This window comes from Lepus europaeus, chromosome 4, assembly GCF_033115175.1.
Source record: "Lepus europaeus isolate LE1 chromosome 4, mLepTim1.pri, whole genome shotgun sequence".
In the NCBI taxonomy this organism is placed as follows: Eukaryota; Metazoa; Chordata; class Mammalia; order Lagomorpha; family Leporidae; genus Lepus; species Lepus europaeus.
The window spans coordinates 78489417-78510290 of NC_084830.1; the positions used below are offsets into that span (position 1 = coordinate 78489417).

The following is a 20874-nucleotide window of genomic DNA, read 5'->3' on the forward strand; positions in this document are numbered from 1 at the left end:
CATATTACTTAGAAAAATAGGAATATGTGATCATGGCTATAGTTATAGACTACTTTATTCTTGATGTTATATTATGAATAAATTCCTTTGAAAAGTGAATACAAGTACAGACACACATCACTTAATGACAAAGATAAATTCTGAGAAATGTGTTATTAGATGATTTCATTATTGTGGAGACATCATGGAGTTTACTTATTCAAACTAAGACAGTTTCATCTTTAGGCAAAACTGTCTTTGGGGACTAATGTTATATATGCAGTCTGTTGTAGATCAGTAAAGGCTTATGTCATACATGACTGTATTGATGGACTCTCTGAGGTAAATGCCATGCAACAACCACATCCTCCGCCACTCCCTGTGCCTCTACCTGTGGATATGGACTCAGCCTGGACAATCTTCACAATCTTCACATCATGCCCTTGCTTCTCCATACTCCTCACATGGTGCTGTCCATAGACACCATCAGCTCAGCCCAGGTCCTTGTAGTCAGGGAGAAGTTCTATATATGGCTTAGTTCCTCATCTTCATGAGTTATGTTCATCCACAGACCTTGTATGATGTGCTCTAATGTGCCTCTCTTGTTAGGATTACAGATGAGAAATTTCTAGAACAGGTTCTCATACTTCATGTACAAGTATAAGGGAATATAATCTATTGCACTCATTTACACTCCCTCAGCTCTTTTAGGTTCTGCTCATCAAATGGAAAAATTCCCCCTAATAAATGTATAAAGGATGATGCTAGTCTCTACATAGCTACTGTGGAGACCAGCTCTTCCATCCTGGAAGAGTTCCAGGACAGCATAAAAGAGCCTAAACTCTCTTAAGGGACCAAGCTTTGTGCCAAAAGTGAATTCATTGCTGAAGCTACAGTCTTCAACTTGATATTCCCGTTACCATCCAACAGTAGGTTTTCTGCCTTTTAAGTCCCTGTTGCCAATAACCTTTTTATTACACAAGGGATATCACATAGTAGAATTTGCCTTAGGCCACGTTTTTTTCTGTCTGCCATAATCCACCAGTAATCAAACATTTCTCCTTCACTTGTGTATTCTATGATAAACTGTTTACTTAGTGTCTAGTATCTCAAATAATTTCACAATGTTTGGATTATTCCAGACCTTCGTTATTTTTACTTCATTAGACTCTGGAGGCTAAAGGATCTCTGCTGACTCTTGTTGTTAATGATCTATACAATCAATTCTTTCCCCATCAGCAAGTGCTGGGCTAACTGCACATTGGCACAGGTGCCCTTGTCACTGATGTTGAGGAGCTTGTAGTTGTCCATATGATTCCCTCCTTAATAGATGTGACCAAGCAGCCCTGCAACATGTTGTACTTACATACAGTATTAAATCCTTTGTGGGGTTCGTGTTGTGGTGCAGCAGGTTAATCTGCCACTTGGGACACCCACATCCCATATTGAAGTGCTAGTTTGAGTACTGGCTGCTCTGCTTCCTATCTAACTCCTTGCTAATGCTCCTCAGAGGCAGCAAATGATGACTCAGGTGCTTGGATTCCTGCCAACCTTGTGGAAGACCCAGATAGAAATTCTGACTCCTGGATTCAGCTTTACCCAGCCCTCGCTGTCGAAGACATTTGAGGACTGAACCAATGAATGGATGATCCAGCCCCTGCCCCTAACACATTACAAATAAATAAATCTTTTAAAAACTTAATAAATCATTTTTGTCTGCTTCCTTAGCTCAACATTTTTGAGTCATCTATATTTTTTCTGATTTATCCATATGGTTTTTATTGTTATTCTAAATACTTCAGAGTAGCCTACCATATGAATATAGTACAATCTATTCATTTGTTTCACTATTCCTGGGAACTTAGGTAGTTCTCAGATATGAGATGTTAAGATTGGTGGTTCTGGGGCCAGCACTGTGATGCAATGGGTTAAGTCGCTGTCTGCAGGGGCACTGGTTCAGGTCCAAGCTATTCCACTTCTGATCCCGCTCTATGCCAATGTGCCTGGGAAGGCAAGATGGCTCGATTGCTTTGGTCTCTGCATTATGTGGAAGACTGGGATAAAGATCCTGTCTGCTGGCTTTGGTCTGTCCCAGCCCTGGCTGTTGTGGCCATTCGGGAAGTGAACCAGTGAATGGAAGGTCACTCTTCCTACCCCTCTCTCTCTAACTCTGACTTTCAAATAAATAAATAGATACTTGAAAAAAAATTGATGGCTCTCTAAACACTCTTGTTCAGGAATTTTGTAATTTTATGTACTTATTTTCATTTCATTTGAAACGCAAAGCAAAAGATAGAGGGAGACACAGACACAGAGACAGATAGATACAAAAACAGCTCTTCCATCTGCTAGTTCACTCCCCAAATGCTTGCAGTAGCCAGAGCTGGGACAGGTTAAAGCCTGGGTTAGGAACTCAGGTCAGGTTTCCTGTGTGAGTGGCATCACCCACGGCCTCCCAGAATGCACATTAGCAGAAAGTTGGTACCAAAAGTGGAGCCAGGACTCAAACCCATGCACTCCAGTGTGGGATGTGGGTGTCCCAAGCAGCTTCTTAACCATTGTGCCAAATGTCCAAACTATGTTCAGGCCTTTTGATGAGCATACATATGCTCCTCTATTGGACATATACTTAAAATCATTTTTGATATCTACAACCTAACTGGGATCTTAAGATTATGTTGAAATTATAGGTCAAGTTATGATGAACTGTGCATCCCTTGTTCATGATCTTAGTGAGAAAACACCTACTGTATAACCACTAATTATACTGTTAGCTACATGATTTTTGTAAATGTCCTTTTTCAAGCTGAGGAATTTCCTTTCTTTTAAAAAAAGATTTATTCATGTATTTGAAAAGCAGAGTTATAAATAGAGAGGCAGAGAGAGAAAGAGACAGAAACAGAGAGACAGAGATTTTTCATCTGTTGGTTCAATCTTCAAATGGCAGCAATGGTCAAGGCTAGATTAAGTCAAAGCCAGGAGCCTGCAACTCCATGCTGGTCTCCCACATAGGTGGCAGGAACCCAAGTGCCTCAGTCATCTCTGCTGCTCTCCCAAGGGTCTTAGCAGGGAGCTGATCAGAAGTGGAACAGCAAGGACTTGAACCAGCACCCATGTGAGACATCAGATCGCAGGTAGCAGCTTAATCTGCTGTGCCACTAAGCTGACCTGGAAATTCCCTTCTATTTCTAGTTTCCTCAGAGTTTTATCAGAGATGACTATTGGATTTTAGTTGGACCCTTAAGTTTCTTTTTTTTTTTATTTTATTGTGGCAAGAACACTTAACATGAGATCTATCCTCTTAACTAGTAAATTTCAAAGTGTACAATAAGTTGTTGACTACAGGTACAGTGTGGCAGGGCAGATCTCTAGAATGAATTCCTCTTGCTTGACTAAAACCCTAGGCCTACTTATTAATATAATTTCACCTACCCCAGTCCCTGATACTACCATTCTACTTTTTGAGTCTATGAGTTTGACTATTGTAAATATTGCATGCAGTGGAATTATGTAGTATTTATTTTTCTGTAACTGGTTTACCTCATGTAACATAATGTCCTTAAGGTTTATCCATGCTGTTGCAGATTGTAGATTTCCTTCTTTTTTAAGAATTAATTGGAGCTGGCACTGTGGCATAGTGGATTAAGCCTCGGCCTGCGGAGCCAGAATCCCATATAGTTGTCAGTTCATTTCCTGGCTGCTCTTCTTCTGATCCAGGTCTCTGCTGGGTTTTGGGAAAGCAATAGAAGGTAGCCCAAGTGCGTGGACCCTTGCACCCACGTAGGAGACCAGAAAAAGCTTCTGGCTCCTGGTTCCTGACTTCGGATCTGCTCAGCTCTGGCTGTTGCAGCCATCTGGGGAGTGAATCAGCAAATGAAAGGTCTCCGTCTGTCTCACTCTGTAACTCTGCTTTCAAATAAATAAATAAATAAATAAAATCTTTAAAGTGAGAGACAGACAAAGAGAGAGAGGTCAGAGAAACTCCAATCAAGTTATATCTCCTTATGCCTTTAAATTCATAAGCACTACTTTGGCCCTTAAAATTCAGATTAAAAAAGATATTTACTTATTTATATATTTACTTGAAAGGCAGAACTACAGAAAGAGAAAGAGAAGGAGAAGGAGATACTCCATCTCTGTTGGTTCAATCCCCAAATGGCCAGTCACCCTGGCCAGGCTGAAGCCAGGAGTCTAGAACTCCATTTGGGTCTCCCATATGGGTTGCAGGGGCTCTAGAACTTGGACAATTTTCTGCTGATTTCCAAGGAGCATTAGCGGGGAGCTGGGTCAGAAGTGAAGCAGTCAGGACTTAAGCTGGTGCTCACATGAGATTCTGGCATTGCAGGTAGCGGCTGAACCTGCTGTGCCACAATGCTAGGAACTATCCCTTACTGAAGTGTTCTCTGCTGTGATTCCAGTTTCTTCCTAATGCACTCAGGAAGGTAGCTGAAATTCAACCCAGGTGCTTGGGCCCCTTCCACCCATGTTGGAGACCAAGATGGATTTCCTGGCTCCTGACTTCAGATTGACTCACTTCAGCTGTCGTAGGCATTTGGGGAGTGAACTAGTGGGTGAAAGATTCTCTCTCTCTCTCTCTCTCTCTCCCCCTCTCTCCCTCTCTCATGTGTGCATGCACTCTTGCTCTTGCTCTCTTTCTGTCTGCTTTTCAAATAAATAAACAAATCCTTTTCTTAAAAAAAATAGAATTTAGTCATAAGAGTCACTATGAAGCAAATTACATTTTCCAGTGAAGTTGCTTCCAAAGTAAGTTATGGAAAAATAAAACAGAGCAGCAATGAAATCCTGTCTTTCTCAACAAAATGGGTGCAAATGGAAACCATTATACTTAGTGAAATAAGCCAGTCCTGAATAGACAAATACCATGTTTCCCCTCTTCTGTAGTAACTAATAGAGTCTTAAAAAATAATGTATAATTATTTGCATTGCAATCTGCATAAAATTATTCCTGTTCATATATTGTTGAGAAGAAATGACTTAAAATCAAAATGAACTAATTATTATCTTGTAACGACACGGAAAATGTTTAGATCTTACATCGCATTGATTCTATTTCTTTGAAAGAAATTACGATTAATTGACCAAAAAAAACTGTATATGAGTGAAATGGTCATTTTTCCATTCAATTATTGTTTATAGCCATTGTCTATATTCCTAGTAAACTAGATTTTTTTTTTTTTTTTTGCTTTTGACTTGTTAAACTTCTTATTCTGGCCGGCACCGCGGCTCACTAGGCTAATCCTCCACCTGCGGCGCCGGTACACCGGGTTCTAGTCCTGGTCGGGGCACCAGATTCTGTCCTGGTTGCTCCTCTTCCAGTCCAGCTCTCTGCTGTGGCCCGGGAGTGCAGTGGAGGATGACCCAGGCCCTTGGGCCCTGCACCCGCATTGGTGCTCCTGCCTTCGGATCAGCGTGGTGTGCCGGCCGCAGCACGCTGGCCGCAGCGGCCACTGGGGAGTGAACCAATGGAAAAGGGAGACCTTTCTCTCTCTCTCTCACACTGTCTACTCTGCCTGTCAAAAAACAAACAAACAAACAAACAAAAACAAAAACAAAAACAAAAAACTTCTTATTCTATGAAGTGTTAAGCCTTTTTACTGAATTATAAATTTTAAATATGTTATCTCAAAAACTAAAAAAAATAAAAAATAAAGGCAAAAGGAAAGAGCGCGTGGATGGGAGGTAGGAAAGAAGGGAATATGTTCTTAGACTTATGTCTACAAATCCCATTGAATCTCTTGAAAAGTAATTAAATTAAAATGAAAAAAGAAAATACCTGCCAAAAAACCTTGCCTGATTCAACAAAATTTGTTCAAGATCAAGATTATAAGTGCTACAGATACTATGATACCCATCAGTTATATAGTTTCTGAAATTTTAACTATATATACATGAACACACTCACATACACACAAATCCTCATTAATTCAGAAAAATATAAATTGCTAAGTCATCACTACAAATAATATACAATTATTTATTCGAAGACTTTGAAGAGATACTTTTTTATTTTTTCTAAATTGGTGTGCACTTACTTAAGAGCTTATTACAATAACCTAGGCACTTAGTCTACAATGATTACAGGAAAGAGGGAAAAGAAGAAATTACTACGGCAGGTATGGGTTGTGGTGGAAAGCATTGGGCTGTAAATGTCTATGGGAACACTGTGCAACAGATCACTAACCAAATATTTTACCTATTTATTTAACTACAAGTGTGGTATAATATAAATTTCAGCTATTATGAGAAGCCAAATACTCTGTCAGTCCAATCTTTTAAATTATTTTTAACTAATGGGAAACGTCTTAAACATGTTTTATAGTTTATAATTGTTCTCTGTTGATTATTCCCAATACTTGCTTCCAGATTAATCTGAATTGTACCAACATTTTACACATTTAAGATGTACTCTACAACTTGTGTAGTAGAAATTACAAGTCCTGATGCAATTTTGTATCCTTAGAACTTGAATTTAATTGTTGAGAACATTTGTATGTTCTAGCCGTACTTTTTATAGTTTCTTAGATGTGTCTTGGTAGTCCCTTAAATAGGGAGAAGAAGATTTGAGGGAGTGCATATTATTTAAATGAGATTAAGTGGAAGTATGACTAATGACGCATAATTGCTTTAGGACTTACTTCTTTTATACTTTGGAACTTGATCCCCCAATAAATATTAGGCATCCTTGATATTCTCACTTGGTGGTGGATAATAGATATTTTGTTTTCAAAGTCACAGGGCATGAGAGAAGCAAACAGCAGTATTTACATTGTGGCGTGTGTCAACAGGCCTTTCTGGAGCATGTTTGTGATGTCTTTCCTCCCTAAATACATTTTACAAATATACTGATGAAGACAGATTTCTGTTATCTATCTTCAATGGGTCATAAGTCGAACTAGGACAATATTTTTTCCCGAAAAAACTCTGGATGTTGAGTTAATATTCCCCTAGATTTCTGAGCTCCAACCATCCCCCCCCCCCATGGAAACTCCATGAAGAATACAGCTTTTGACCGAATGACAGAGCATAGAGGATGAAATTAGTTGCATTAAATTAGAATATGACAAAAAGCCTTTCTAAATCTTTGTCACAATGCAACATTCAAGCATTAAACCAAACAGAGTAAAAGTAGACCATGGAAGAGAGTTAATATGGAAAAGAAAATTTTTGTGAACTAGATCACATTGATGATTTTAAAATGTCAGTGATAAGAAGTATGTGAGCTAAGGCAGTTTCTCACTTGAGAATCCTACTCTGCAATCATAGTGCAGTTTCTTCTTATTTAATCTTGTATATAACATGAACTGGTACAGTGGCTTGTTATATTTCTCAAAAACACAAGTCTCCCCTTGCTTAGATGCTTCATTCAAAAAAATTGGGGAAAAGTGTAAAGAATAAGAGCTATGTGTGTCTATTCTAAGTTTTTGTATTTGAATTAGCATTAAATAAAATCATCTTCTGAAAAGGGAAAGCAAAATCATTCCTTCTATCACAAGTCCAATTCATTTTTTAATTTTTAATCCTTGAAAAATCTGATGTTTATTTTTTAAATTTAATTCTCTCATGTTGAATTGTGGAAAAAGAAAAGATTCTGATAGAGTTAATCTAGCTACATGAAAGTCCATGCTGATATGATCATAATCTTGATCTTTGATTAGGTCTGAGCTAGTAATATCGTGTGATTAATCAAAATGGGTTACACTGCCTTTAGTTTAAGTCATCCTCACAGATGGGCCAGAGAATCAGGGTTCTTTTGAATATTTGTTTTAATCTGTTTTAGGATAATTTTTTTTTTTGCTTTTATTGTTGTTTTTGTTTTGTTTTCTGTGTGTGTTGGTCCAGAGCAGTGCAGGGGATAAACTCTAGATTAGCTTGCCAAATAAATGCCTAGGAAGAAGTTTAAAGGGCAATTTTACTGAGATTATAGATTTTAGAAACAGAAGAAACTCATCTAACTCGTCGTATTATAAAGGATGCATCCTATGTTTTAAAAGTTGTCAAATTGTTATTAACATTTAGCAAAGAATCTTATTCATTTGTAGTGTTGAATAAAAGATTTCAAATATGAATATATTAGAGTATACACCTCATGGAAATAACATTGAGGTTTTTATTGTCCTCAACAGCATAAGAGATTTTTCAAGATTATTAATTGCCCCCCTTCTGATTATGCAGTTCCAGTCTAATTGACATCTGATAACAAAGAGCTGTGCTTTGGCAGTTACACATCTAACACCCAGAGCACAGCGGGAGCTCTCAGATTCACACACAGCAGTGTTTACTGAAGGTGTTTGTCAGTTCAGGCGGTAAGCTACTTTGAAGGGGTTTTCATCAGGTTCCCAGACTGACTGAAATGTTCCTAGAGCTCCAAGACTTGCATCCTCATGCACAGCTTGCCCTTGGGTAATTTCATGATTTAGGAAATTTTTTTGCCCTCCAGGCCTTGAGATTTCCCTACCTGTAAAAATGAGGGATCATACTAAGGTCCCCACAGTGCCAACTAGGTCTTAACTCTGTGATCAATCAATGCAGTGAAAAATTGTGCAATAAACACTCTAATACAACTTGCACATTATAAAGAACACACCTCTGTTTATTACATTCAGTACACTTAAGTGGTTCTTAAGAACTGTAAATCCTATAATGTATCATCTCTCTAAGCCTTTAATATGTAATATTGAAGATATCTTAAGATTAATTAAAAAATAAACTCGTACTCTTAATTGTGGCAAGACCTAAATGCCTGCATGAGGTTTTTGTTAAAAATGAAGTAAGGTTAGTTTGATTGGCTCAATACATATAAAATCACAGTGCTAATGTAAAACAAAATAGTAACCTAATTTCCAACAAGCAACTTAACTAAAATTTGGATTTGGCCTGGCCCATTGCACAGCACCAGGCACGTTGTAGACAACCACAAGTGCTAGTCAAAACTAAGTTAGGGTTTTATTGACTAAATTTGTCAAGCAGCATTTATAACATGACTGTGAAAAAACAAAACAAAACAAAAAAACAGAAACCAAGCAGCTGACCATGACCATTTGTTTTTATCAGCATTATACTAAACTGACAATTTCACAGAATGAATTGTATGAGAGTTGAGTTAGTTTCCTAGAGTTCCCCTTAGTCATGGCATTACAGGTCTACAGGTACCTATTTATGATGATGGAAATTGAATATGAAAGAAATAAAACGGGCTGTGACTGCACTGTCAAGTAGCCATTTGGGCCTTGCAAGACACAATTTCTCAAGAAAGTTGCTCACCAAAACTTGTGAATTGAACTGTCTGCATGAGAACCATACATATTGGAGCAGTAAAGAAACACATGTCTATGATTATATAAGAATTCTTGAATTAAGGAATTAGAAGAAGCTGTGCAATTCATGCAATCCATTTCTAGACTGGATGAATGGATGAATAAGTAGCACACGTATTAAAATTATTTGATTTTTCTTGTATCTTTTTTTTTTTTCCCCATGTAGGAGAGCTGGTGAACCTCCATTGATAAAAGGCTGGATTCCTTATCTTGGAGTGACACTGAAATTCCAAAAAGATTCCTTAGGTTTCCTCAAAAGCCTTCAGAAGCAACATGGAGACATTTTCACTGTTCTCCTGGCGGGTAAGAAGCACTTCTATGATGTGTATGTTATAATGAAACACCTTTTCTATAATGTCTTCATAATTTTCTCTAGGCAAACTGAAGAATATTTATAGAATACCATCTTATTTGTACAGCTAATACGAAAGAAAGTGAGAGTTTTGAGTACAATAATCCTCACACTAAAATACAAATTACCCAGGTTGAGGGTTTTCCTGGTTGTTAAGATACCTGAATCCTGTATAAGTGCTTAGATTTGACACCCAGCTCTGCTCCTGACTCCAGCTTCCTACTGATGCAGACCATGGGGAGCAGCAACAATGGATTAATTGGCTGAGTCCTGCCACAACAAGGAACTGAAATGTGTTCTTGGCTCCCTGGCTCCCAGCTTTGGCCCCCAGTCCAAGCCACTGTGGGTAATTGGGAAGTGATCACTTGATGGGAATGTTGTCTCTCTCTCTCTCTTTCTCTCTCTCTCTCTCTCTTTCTCTCTCCTCCCTCTTTCCTTCCCTGCCACTTATATGAACAAATGCATAAATAAATGTAAAGCCCTCTTGGTGGTACCTAAAGAACCTTACTCGACTGATATCACCTGTCATTCTGATTTGGCTTGGTTTGGCTTAGTTTTAAGAAGAGTTTTTTAAAAAACTATAATTCCCTTTATTTTGTAGAGCAGTTTTAAGTTTTAGAAAGCTTAGTAGATAGTTCAGAGAGTTCCCATATATCCCCTCTCTCCTCTTCAAGACCATTAATATCCTGTAGGGGTGTGGTATATGCATTACAACTGAAGACTAATATTGAAAGGTTACTAAACATTCATGATAAGTTAGGCTCAGCTCCTTGTGTCATACAGATCTTTGAGTTTTGGTAAATGTCTAGTGTCACATATCCACCATTATTCTATGATACAGAGTAGTTTTGCTACACTAAAAATGCTCTATGCTCCACATACTAATTTCTGTTCTGCCACCCTGTAATACCTACCACTCACTGATCTGGAATGAATTTTTATGTCAAAATGTTCATGATGCCTCAAACTTCAATAAAGTAGTTACCAAACAGCAAACAGCAAACAGCAAGATCACTAGTTACCTTAAACATCATAGAGCTTGGAAGAGAAACTGGAATGTTTTAGCTCATCCTCTTTTTTGTTTCTGTATTATTCATTTATTTAAGAAGGAGGGAAGGAGAGAGAGAGCACGCACTCCCACTTGCTGGCTCACTACTCATGTGCCTATAATGGCCATTGGAAGGTCTGGATTCAGGCCATCCCAAGATGACCTCATCACATCTGCCTGGGCCTCCTTTCCATGCCCTTCCTCCTGAAGAAAACTTTCCTACATGGCAGTTAGCAGTTCAAGGGAGGCAGAGGAAAACTTACAAGATCTCTTGAGGCCTTGGCTCAAATATTGCCAAACCTCACTTCCACCAGATTCTATTAGAGCAAATCACAGCCCGGCTCAGATTCAAGGGCAGAAAAAACACATGTAGACTCTATCTCTTCCTGGAGCAGTGGCAGAGTTGCATTGCACAGGAGTACATGTGGAAAGACAGAAGAAATTGATTGTGGCCATCTTTATCAGCTAGCTAGTCCCTTTCTTTGCTTTGGACTGTCCTGTCCATGCCCAAAAAGCTGATATCTTTTTTTTTTAAGATTTCCTTTTTTAATTATTTGAAATGTAGACTTATAAGAGAAAGGGAGTGAGGGAGGGAGAGATCTTCCATCTGCTGATTCACCCCCAAGGCTGGAACAAGCCAAAGCCAGGAGCCAGAAGCCAGGAGCCGGGAGCTTCTTCCAGGTCTCCCATGTGGGTGCAGGGGCTCAAGCTCTTGGGCCATCAGTCCCTGCTTTCCCAATTGCATTATCAGGGAGTTAGATTGAAAGTGGGGCAGTTGGGACTAAAAACTAGTGCCCATATGGGATGCCAGCACTACAGGTGGCAGTTTATAATATTAAGCCATAACGATGGCCCCCAAAAAGCAGGTTTCTACAAACTAGTTTACCCACGCGCCTTTGCCAACTGATTTCTGATTGAATGTTGCCGGTGGGAGGGGAGGAAAAGATTGTGTACCAGCCTCCAGCTCTCACTGGGCTCTGGGAAGACAGTTTACTCTCTTTCCTTTACCTCGTAAAGTAATTGATGACATCAGGTGTCATTGCTCCGGGATCTCCACATACCTACCAGATGTACATATGTTTCACAATTGTCCCTGGCACCTTTTATCCAATTTCAAAGAATGCTTAAGATAACCCAATGACTTCTTGCCTTCTCTGCCCAAGAGGAGCATCATGATCTGCTTTCAACCAGGTATGAGGAGACTTCAGAAAGTTCAGTTTGAAAGCCATGGATAGTTGAGCCCTAGCACTGTAATACATTTCCAGGCATTATGAAAGTAAAGTTTTTAGCAGCTAAATAAACTCATTCTTGTAATTATATTTTTCCATAAACTCTTTGAGGTATCTTCCTACTTACAAATTTTTCTCTTAAGCCCTTCCCTTTATTATATTATTATTTAGATTTAGATTATAACCATGCTTAAGTTTTTTCAAAGATTTATTTACTTATTTAAAAGTGAGAGTTACACACAGAGAGAAGGAGAGGCAGAGAGAGAGACAGACAGAGAGATTTCCATCTGCTGGTTCACTCCCCAATTGGCCATGACGGCCAGAGCCGTGCCGAACTGAAGCCAGGAGCCAAGAGCTTCTTCTGGGTCTCCCATGTGGATTCAGGGGCCCAAGAACCTAGGCCATGTTGTACTGTTTTCCCAGGCCATAGCAGAGAGCTGGATCAGAAATGGAGCAGCCGGGACTCAAACCGGTGCCCATAAGGGCTGCCAGCACTGCAGTCAGTGGCTTTACCCACCAAACCACAGCGCCAGCCACCATGCTTAAGTTTTGCTTACATTCTTCTTCTAGTTACTCTTTATTCTTTTTTGCATTTAGATTTTTCAAGAGAATTGCCTACAAATGCTGTTTCTTGTTGTACATCTGATAGCACACTCTTACTCATCATCAGACTTCTGTATGCTGACATCATTCACAGGTCCACCTGACTAGACTTTCCTACCTGGTTTCACCATGACCATTTCTCATTCCTTCCTGAATCACTGAAAACACCATTGACTCTCTTGACTTTGACCTTTCTAGTTCTTTCATTGACTCTGAGTAGTCCTCATCTACATCATCTTCATGTATGCCTCTTTCTTAACTCAGTCCTTTATATCTTTCTCTAAATAGTCTGGGAATGTTCTGTTCTGTTCTTGGAGAGCCAGTATTTTCTTCTAACTGTAATTCCTTTGCTGAGGGTCAGAGGCAACCATTCAGTATATACAGTGGCTGGATTTCAGGGCAATGGTTTTAATGCAATATTTGGGAACCAAGGAATGATCCAGCTGGATGATGTCATCTGCATCGTTTAGTGCTCCCAAGAACAGGCAGTAGCTTTATCACAACTTATTCATTTGCTTGGCAGTTGACAAGTCTATTCCAACAATAATAATATGCACTCTGATTTCAGGAAGACTGAAATGGGAAAAACCATGCTTCTTAGAAACAGAAGAAGGCTATTTCTCGCTCACCAGGCTCCCCAAGATCCAGGCTCCACTTACCTCTCCAACCCAGTTTCTATTTTTTTTTTTTGATTTTTTTTTAAACTTTTATTTAATGAATATAAATTTCCAGTGTACAGCTTATGGATTACAATGGCTTCCCCCTCCCATAACTTCCCTCCCACCCGCAACCCTCCCCTCTCCCGCTCCCTCTCCCTCTCCATTCACATCAAGATTCATTTTCAATTCTCTTCATATACAGAAGATCAATTTAGTATAAATACTTCAACAGTTTGCACCCACATAGAAACACAAAGTGAAACATACTGTTTGAGTACTAGTTATAGCATTAAATCAAAATGTACAGTACATTAAGAACAGAGATCCCACATCAGGAGCAAGCACACAGTGGCTCCTGTTGTTGACCCAACAAATTGACACTCCAGTTTATGGCGCCAGTAACCACCCTAGGCTGTCGTCATGAGTTGCCAAGGCTATGGAAGCCTTCCAAGTTTGCCGACTCTGATCATATTTAGACAAGGTCATAAAAGACAGGTTGAGGATAGTAACCAATGATCCTAAGAGTGGCCTTAACCAGGTCTGAACAATTATACAGCATTAAGTGGGGAAGAGGACCATCAGTACACACAGGTTGGGAGTAGAGCCATTGGTGGTAGAGTAGAGGTTATGATTACAAAGGAATGAGGCCCAAGTACGCTAGACAGGGTCTAGAACAAAGGACAGAGTCATTATTAGAGGAGCTAAGAAAGGTGCTGTCTAAGCTACAATTAAGTTTTCTGATTGAGAGGCAAATAGAACCTGATAGAAGGGGCTTGATAATAATCTGTTGGACTTTAGGCCTTGTAAGTTAAGAGGCCCAGATCTATCTCTTCACATGGGGTATATCCTAAGGGAGGTGTGAACCTCCTAGGGGAAGGCACTCTGTTGACTTTCATTACTTGGCTGGCCTGGGAGGAGAGCTGGCCAGGTAAAGGCAGGGGGCATCTCTAACAAGAAATTTACAGTTCTGCCTGCAATGTTGCTGACCCTACTTGGCTGTCCCCTCAACTGCAGTGGTCACTTTGGAAGTTGGGCTGAGTGAAGGGCTTTTCAGCTTAGAGCCAATAAGATCTGTGGCTCTGACCTGGGCATCCTTCGATTCCAGGGCAGGTCCATTTCCAGAGATCCAACTCTTGGCAGAGCTGCCAGGGCTCTTCACAAGCTGACTTCTGCTGAAGCCCAGGCTTACCACATTGAAAGCCACTGCAGTGGACTGGCCTGTTGGGTCTCCTTGAGGGCAGATCACTGTACAGATCAGCCATTAATAGGCCTGCCACCCATTGCTTCTGATGCCTAGCTTTCTTTTCCTCCTAGTTTGTGTTAAAGCAGACCAGACGATGCAAGTCAAGGGAGTGCCCGTGTCCCATCTCTAATCTTTGGTGGCCTGAACTACAAGTCTCTAGTCACAGGCATGTTCTGTAGTAGTTTTTCTAAGGTAGACAATGCCCATGAGGAAAATTATATTCTCACTTTAAAACTTTCTTTCCCTTTGGTCTGAAAGGGAGGTTTTTTTTTCTACTTACTGTATACTTCGCTGATGGCGATGTGAATCTAGCTATGAGATTATTATTTAAGTTCTTATTTTGGCTATGCTATTACAGAAAAATGTTAGCCATCTCTTATAAGGTCTAAAGATTAAATTGTGCATCCTACAGATTCCTTCATAATAGAATTAGTTCCCTACCTTGAAGAGAATAGAGAAGTGAAAGAACAAGTTGGGCTTAGAATAGAGAAATGAGGGAGCAAGTCCTAGATCACTTGCTGACAATAGCAATATTACATGAATACTTAGCAAACCTTTTCAACCCTTAGATAAGAACTTAATAAAACATTTACCGGAAGGTCCAATGCCTTCTATAAATTTTAAGAATCATGTATTTGAAAACACGTCTTAAATATCTAACATGGTGTAGTTTGTTTAACCAGTAAACTTCAGCACAACCATATAAAATGTTTTTAGTTTCTTTCTACCAACAAGTTTAAAACATATGATACACAGATTCAGGTCATACAAATTAAAATGTATCTTTGATTGATTTTAGCAGCTTAAATTTATGGACAATCTTATCTAAAAGCCATTTAAAATAAAACTCTTAATAAAATTTCCCCATGTGGACATACAATATGTACGCACATATATCATAGCATAATAGACCAATATCAAAATCCAAAATATCTGGTTGAAATAAGATTCCTTAAAATCATGACATAACATAGACCAAATCTGATCATTGTTACAAGGTGATTATTCAAGTCTTTGAAAATAAGCACATAGTTAAATAACCCATAGCTCTTCATCTCCTCCCTCTCTTTTTCCACTCTTAGATTTAACAGGGATCACTTTTCAGTTAAAATTTAAACACCTAAGAATAATTGTGTGTTAATTACTGAGTTCAACCAATAGTACTAGAACCCACAACAACAACAACAAATACTAAAAAGGATAAAGTATTACATTGTACATCTAAAGTCAGGACAGGAGCTGATCAGTTCATTGTTGCTTATAGTGTCCATTTCACTTAACAGGTTTCCCCTTTGGCGCTCAGTTGTCACCGATCAGGGAAAACAAATGATATTTTTCTCTTTGGGACTGGCTTAATTCACTCAGCATGATGTTTTCCAGATTGCTCCATCTTGTTGCAAATGACTGGGTTTCGTTGTTTCTTACTGCTGTATAGTATTCTATGGAGTACATGTCCCATAATTTCTTTATCCAGTCTACTGTTGATGGGCATTTGGGTTGGTTCCAGGTCTTAGCTATTGTGAATTGAGCTGCAATAAACATTAAGGTGCAGATGGCTTTTTTATTTGCCAAATTAATTTCCTTTGGGTAAATTCCAAGGAGTGGGATGGCTGGGTTGTATGGTAGGGTTATGTTCAGGTTTCTGAGGAATCTCCAGACAGACTTCCATAGTGGCTTAACCAGTTTGCATTCCCACCAACAGTGAGTTAGTGTCCCTTTTTCCCTACATCCTCTCCAGCATCTGTTGTTGGTAGATTTCTGAATGTGAGCCATTCTAACCGGGGTGAGATGGAACCTCATTGTGGTTTTGATTTGCATTTCCCTGATGGCTAGTGATCTTGAACATTTTTTCATGTGTCTGTTGGCCATTTGGATTTCCTCTTTCGAAAAATGACTATTGAGGTCCTTGGCCCATCTCTTAAGTGGGTTGTTTGTTTTGTTGTTGTGGATTTTCTTGATTTCTTTGTAGATTCTGGTTATCAATCCTTTATCTGTAGTATAGTTTGCGAATATTTTTTCCCATTCTGTTGGTTGCCTCTTCACTTTCCTGACTGTTTCTTTTGAAGTACAGAAACTTCTCAATTTGATGCAGTTTCTATTATAATTTGCCTGTTAACAATGCACAATTACTGTCCCATGTTGCTTAACTTTCCTCCCCACATACCATACCCTTTTGCGTCTCCGTGTTTTATTTTGCTCTTCCTCCTGCCAGAATGCTTCCTCTTCCCTCACTGACATTAACTTATCTTTTGAGGCCACACAATACTTCCCAAATGCTTTTTGCTGGCCATTTCCTCCTGCAATTGGTGCCTCTTCTCCAGGGTCCAATTATTCCCAGCATCACTTCTGTCACAGCGTTCAGTACATTGTAAATTTATTGCTAATTCACTTGTCTGTCTCCCTTCATTATTCTGTTAGCTCCTCTATTACCAACATTTGGTTCAGAGCTTAGCACTGATTAATTCACAATAAATATTTGATGGGGAAATTCCTAACACCTCAGAGATGATGAAATATTTTAATACAAATAAACATCATGGCTCTAAGTAAGTTTTCGCCTTCAAGATATAAACTTATGGTCTTCACTCTCCTCACCTTAAAAAAAACAGATTTGGGTCTCTAATGAGTAGGCGCAGCAAATTATTAAAATTTTCGCTGTTTCTTTTTAAATACATTATACAAAAATAACCTAAGTGGATTAAGCATAAACTTGTGACAGATTTGAATAATGCTATTCACTTTTCAAAAAACATCCCATTTCTGCTGACAGTTATCTTAATCTTAGATATTGAGAAGCTTACCGAATTGCTAATGCTAAATAATTGACCATGGTTATATTTTTTAACTCAGTGGTAGCTAACTACCTTTGAACAGGTGCTGCTACTTCCCTTCCACTTCTAAGTTGACTTTGGATAAATTCCCATCAAGAAATGTAGTTACTATGTATGGTTCTTTTGATCAGTTTGCAAAGGAGCTCATTTGGAAAATGTGAAATGAAGAACAAAGTCGTCCACTCTTGTCCTACATGTGATTTCAGGGAGTATATGTTCTTGCCTGATGAGCAAATGATTGTCATCCGAAAAAGTCTCAAGGGACATGGATGTCATCTTAATAAAGAAATTAAAAGGTACATCTTTTCATGAGAAACCGCGTAAATTCGTGACCTGTCGCAGAAAATAGTTCTCTAATTGGTTTTGTGTGGTGGTGCAGTGGAATCATTTTCTTTAGATGTCACCTCAGAGAAGCTCCACCGCACGTCATTGTCAACAGTTCGTGAAATCTCCCTAATAAGAGGGCAAGTACGTAAATGTGGTCATCCTCAAAAATAACAAGTGTACTCTCCCATATAGTATTTTCAGTTTGAGATTTTAAAAATAGTCTATTGGAGAACCAACTAAACACAGGTTAAAAACTCATATGGAAAATTTCTCTAAAATTCATATTTATCTCATATTGAATGATTTGGCATTTCTATTCCAAAAAGCCAAATACTTTTCCTGAATTCTCATGGCTGTATCTTTATGTAGAACCAAATATCTGAAATGGGAACATCTAAGTTCAATTTATGATGATTCAGATGTCAAATTCCTTGTATATAAGTCATTGGGCTAACATACTTCAAAGTGTGTACCCTTACCTTTCTATAGAAGTAATTTTGAAGAGTGTGAAAAGGCTGTTCAGTTGAGTTAGTAAAGGATTGTATTCAAGTTTTAGAATTTTAGAGTTAATGTTGTATGTCCAGTCAGTTTGTAAAAAGAAAGTTGAATAAAATAATTGACAAGGAGCACATTAAAAATGTTTTCCTTATTTCAAATTTAATGTTCAAAAGAATGATTTGATATTGTAATTTTGTAGACACGGGCTCCATTTTGACATTTATATTTTAGACAAATGCAAACTCTGAAGTTCTTTAAATCAATATTTCATACCAACTGCTGACAGCATTCTCTTCTCTTTTGAAAACATGGCAAAGAATATCGTGTCTACCTTGCGATCTTTGTGAACCATGCAGCATGCCTGTTGACACTTGGCATTCATTTACATAAAATCACACTGGAGCAAAAGTTAATTTTGCTCCATGAATACATGGTTTTCACAATAACTTTTCAGACAATTTCCTTTGTTAAAAATTTTTAATTCCTTTTATGAATGTATATGTGTTTTCCTAACTGTCTGATTAAAGATCACAAAGAAACTGTGGTTTTGCATCTCACATTAGCAGATGGTGGACAGATGGTTTAAATTAATATTAATTTTGGAAAACTTAGCTTAAATTGTTTATACTGAAGATTAAAAGTTGGAAAGCCAGCTAACATCTCCAGGGTTATTAGTACTTCCAAATCCACTTGAAAAGTAAAATCTAGAGAAACAAAATGTCTGCCTCTACAGCAATCCACATCTCAATCAGAAAGAGTAGGTGAAACACAGTAGTTTGATGTTGAAGAAAATTAAAATAAAAAGGGAAGAGAGAAAATACAATATAAATTCTAAGTGAAAAGAACCTTGAAAAGAGTGAGAGTTTTAGCTATAAACTACTAAACTGGTTTAAACTAATCAGAACAGAATCCATATACAAATAATTTCTTACTGTTTTAATAGGAATTGATTGCAAACTTAAGCAGCTTTTCCACATTCAACTTTTATTCTTTTTATTTGAAATTAACTCATAGTTTCTTCTCATATCCTCCCTCCCAAGGAGTTTGCCCTCCTTTTACTGTGAGGGAGAAAGAAACAGAGAAAGAGAGAGGAGAGAGAGGAGAGAGAGGAGAGAGAGAGAGAGAGAGAGAAGAGAGAGAGGGGAGAGGGAGAGGGAGAGAGAGAGAGAGAGAGAGAGAGAGAGAGAGAGAGAGAGAGAGAAGGAGAGAGGCGAGAGACAGAAAGGCAGAGAAACAAGGGGGAGGGGAGAAGACACATACGTATTGTATTTGTAATTAAAGACAAAGCAAGCCTCCAGCCTCTAATGGAGTTGGCTCAACAACAGGTAGCTCTTGCTGTCTAGTCTGATTATATTTTTTTGCCTTTACACATAAGTTATTTGAATGTAGAAAATATGTTGAAAATAATACAAAATATTTTCTCAAGACTGTGTGCATACAAACTAATCTTTTTTGTATACTCTCTGAATTTTAGATAATAATTTAAAATAACCCTAAAGATATTTAGCAAAATACTTTTTAATTTAGTGAAAGCAGGAAAGTATGAATCACCACTTGTGAAAATATATAGCTTCCCTAAAATTACATATTTTGCAAAATAAAATAATTGATTTTTCTGAATTACTTGTCAAGTAGATGCTGGCAATTTTATTTAATTAGGCTGCTACGGTAAAGCAGGTGTCATAAAATAGGCCCAAATCCAGTTGAGTCCTTTGTGCTCTCCCCAGGGCAAAAATTACATAAATAAACAAGTAAATAATCCAATTTAGTTTGTAGAAGGCAGCAGTGAGATCTGACCAGAATTAGCAGCCACTTACATCTTTATCAACATCCTAGTTTGGCTAACCTTATTACTTTAATCGAGTGAAATGGAGGGGTAAACTTCAAATCATAGGGTTCATTTATATTGAAAGAAATGAACATACATACATTCACATATTTTAAAAACTTGTATCATATTTTAAAGCTACAAAGCAAAAGTGCATTTATCCAATCAGTTCTCAAGGTTGAAAATTTTTCCAGGGGCAAGCATTTATCAGAGTGGGTAAGTTGCCACTTGGGAAGCCTGCAACCCATATTGGAGTCCCTGGGTTTGAATTCTAGTTTTTCTCTCTCTCTTTTTTTTTATTTAGTAAATATAAATTTCCAAAGTACAGTTTATGGGCTAGTTTTTCCTCTTGATAACAACTTCCTGTTTATGAAAACCCCAGAAGCAGCAAGTCATGGCTCAAATAGTTGAGTTCCTGCTACTCACACAGGAGACTCAGACTGAGTTCCAGGTCCCAGCTTCAGCCTGATCCTGTTATAGGGATGTGGTGAGTGAGCCAGCATATCTATCTTTGTCTCTCTGTCTCTCTCTCTCTCTATTTCTGTCTCTCTATCTCTATCTATATCTTTATCTCTGTCTTTCTCATCTCTATCTCTATCTCTTCCTCCTCCTTTCAAATAAATACATATATAAATAAGAAAATGACTCCAGACTTTATTCTAAATATTCTGCACCAAATATAATTTCTGTGATGAGCATTGAGTTACTATAGATAACAAGTGAGAAGTCATTCACCTAAGAAAACTACATACACCCCCTCACACACACACATACATACCCTACACACATACAGGGATAATGAAGACAATATATAAACAGACACTAAAGTTTTTAGGATCACCTAGACTTCACGTATATTTTTGGACAAAAAACTTAGTAAATACAATTTTTGAATACTACTTGCATAATATTTGTAATTAGAAGGAATCTTTGAAAAGTACT

At 38.2% G+C, this 20874-nt stretch overlaps 1 protein-coding gene across 1 annotated transcript in view; it reads left to right on the forward strand.

The window, feature by feature from the left end:
• Positions 1–20874, forward strand: part of LOC133757715 (cytochrome P450 7B1) — a 199420-nt gene that overhangs the window by 152167 nt on the left and 26379 nt on the right. Inside the window, exon 2 of the mRNA XM_062188433.1 lies at positions 9481–9617. Coding sequence (XP_062044417.1) covers positions 9481–9617 — 137 coding nt within the window. The remainder of the gene's footprint in view (positions 1–9480; positions 9618–20874) is intronic.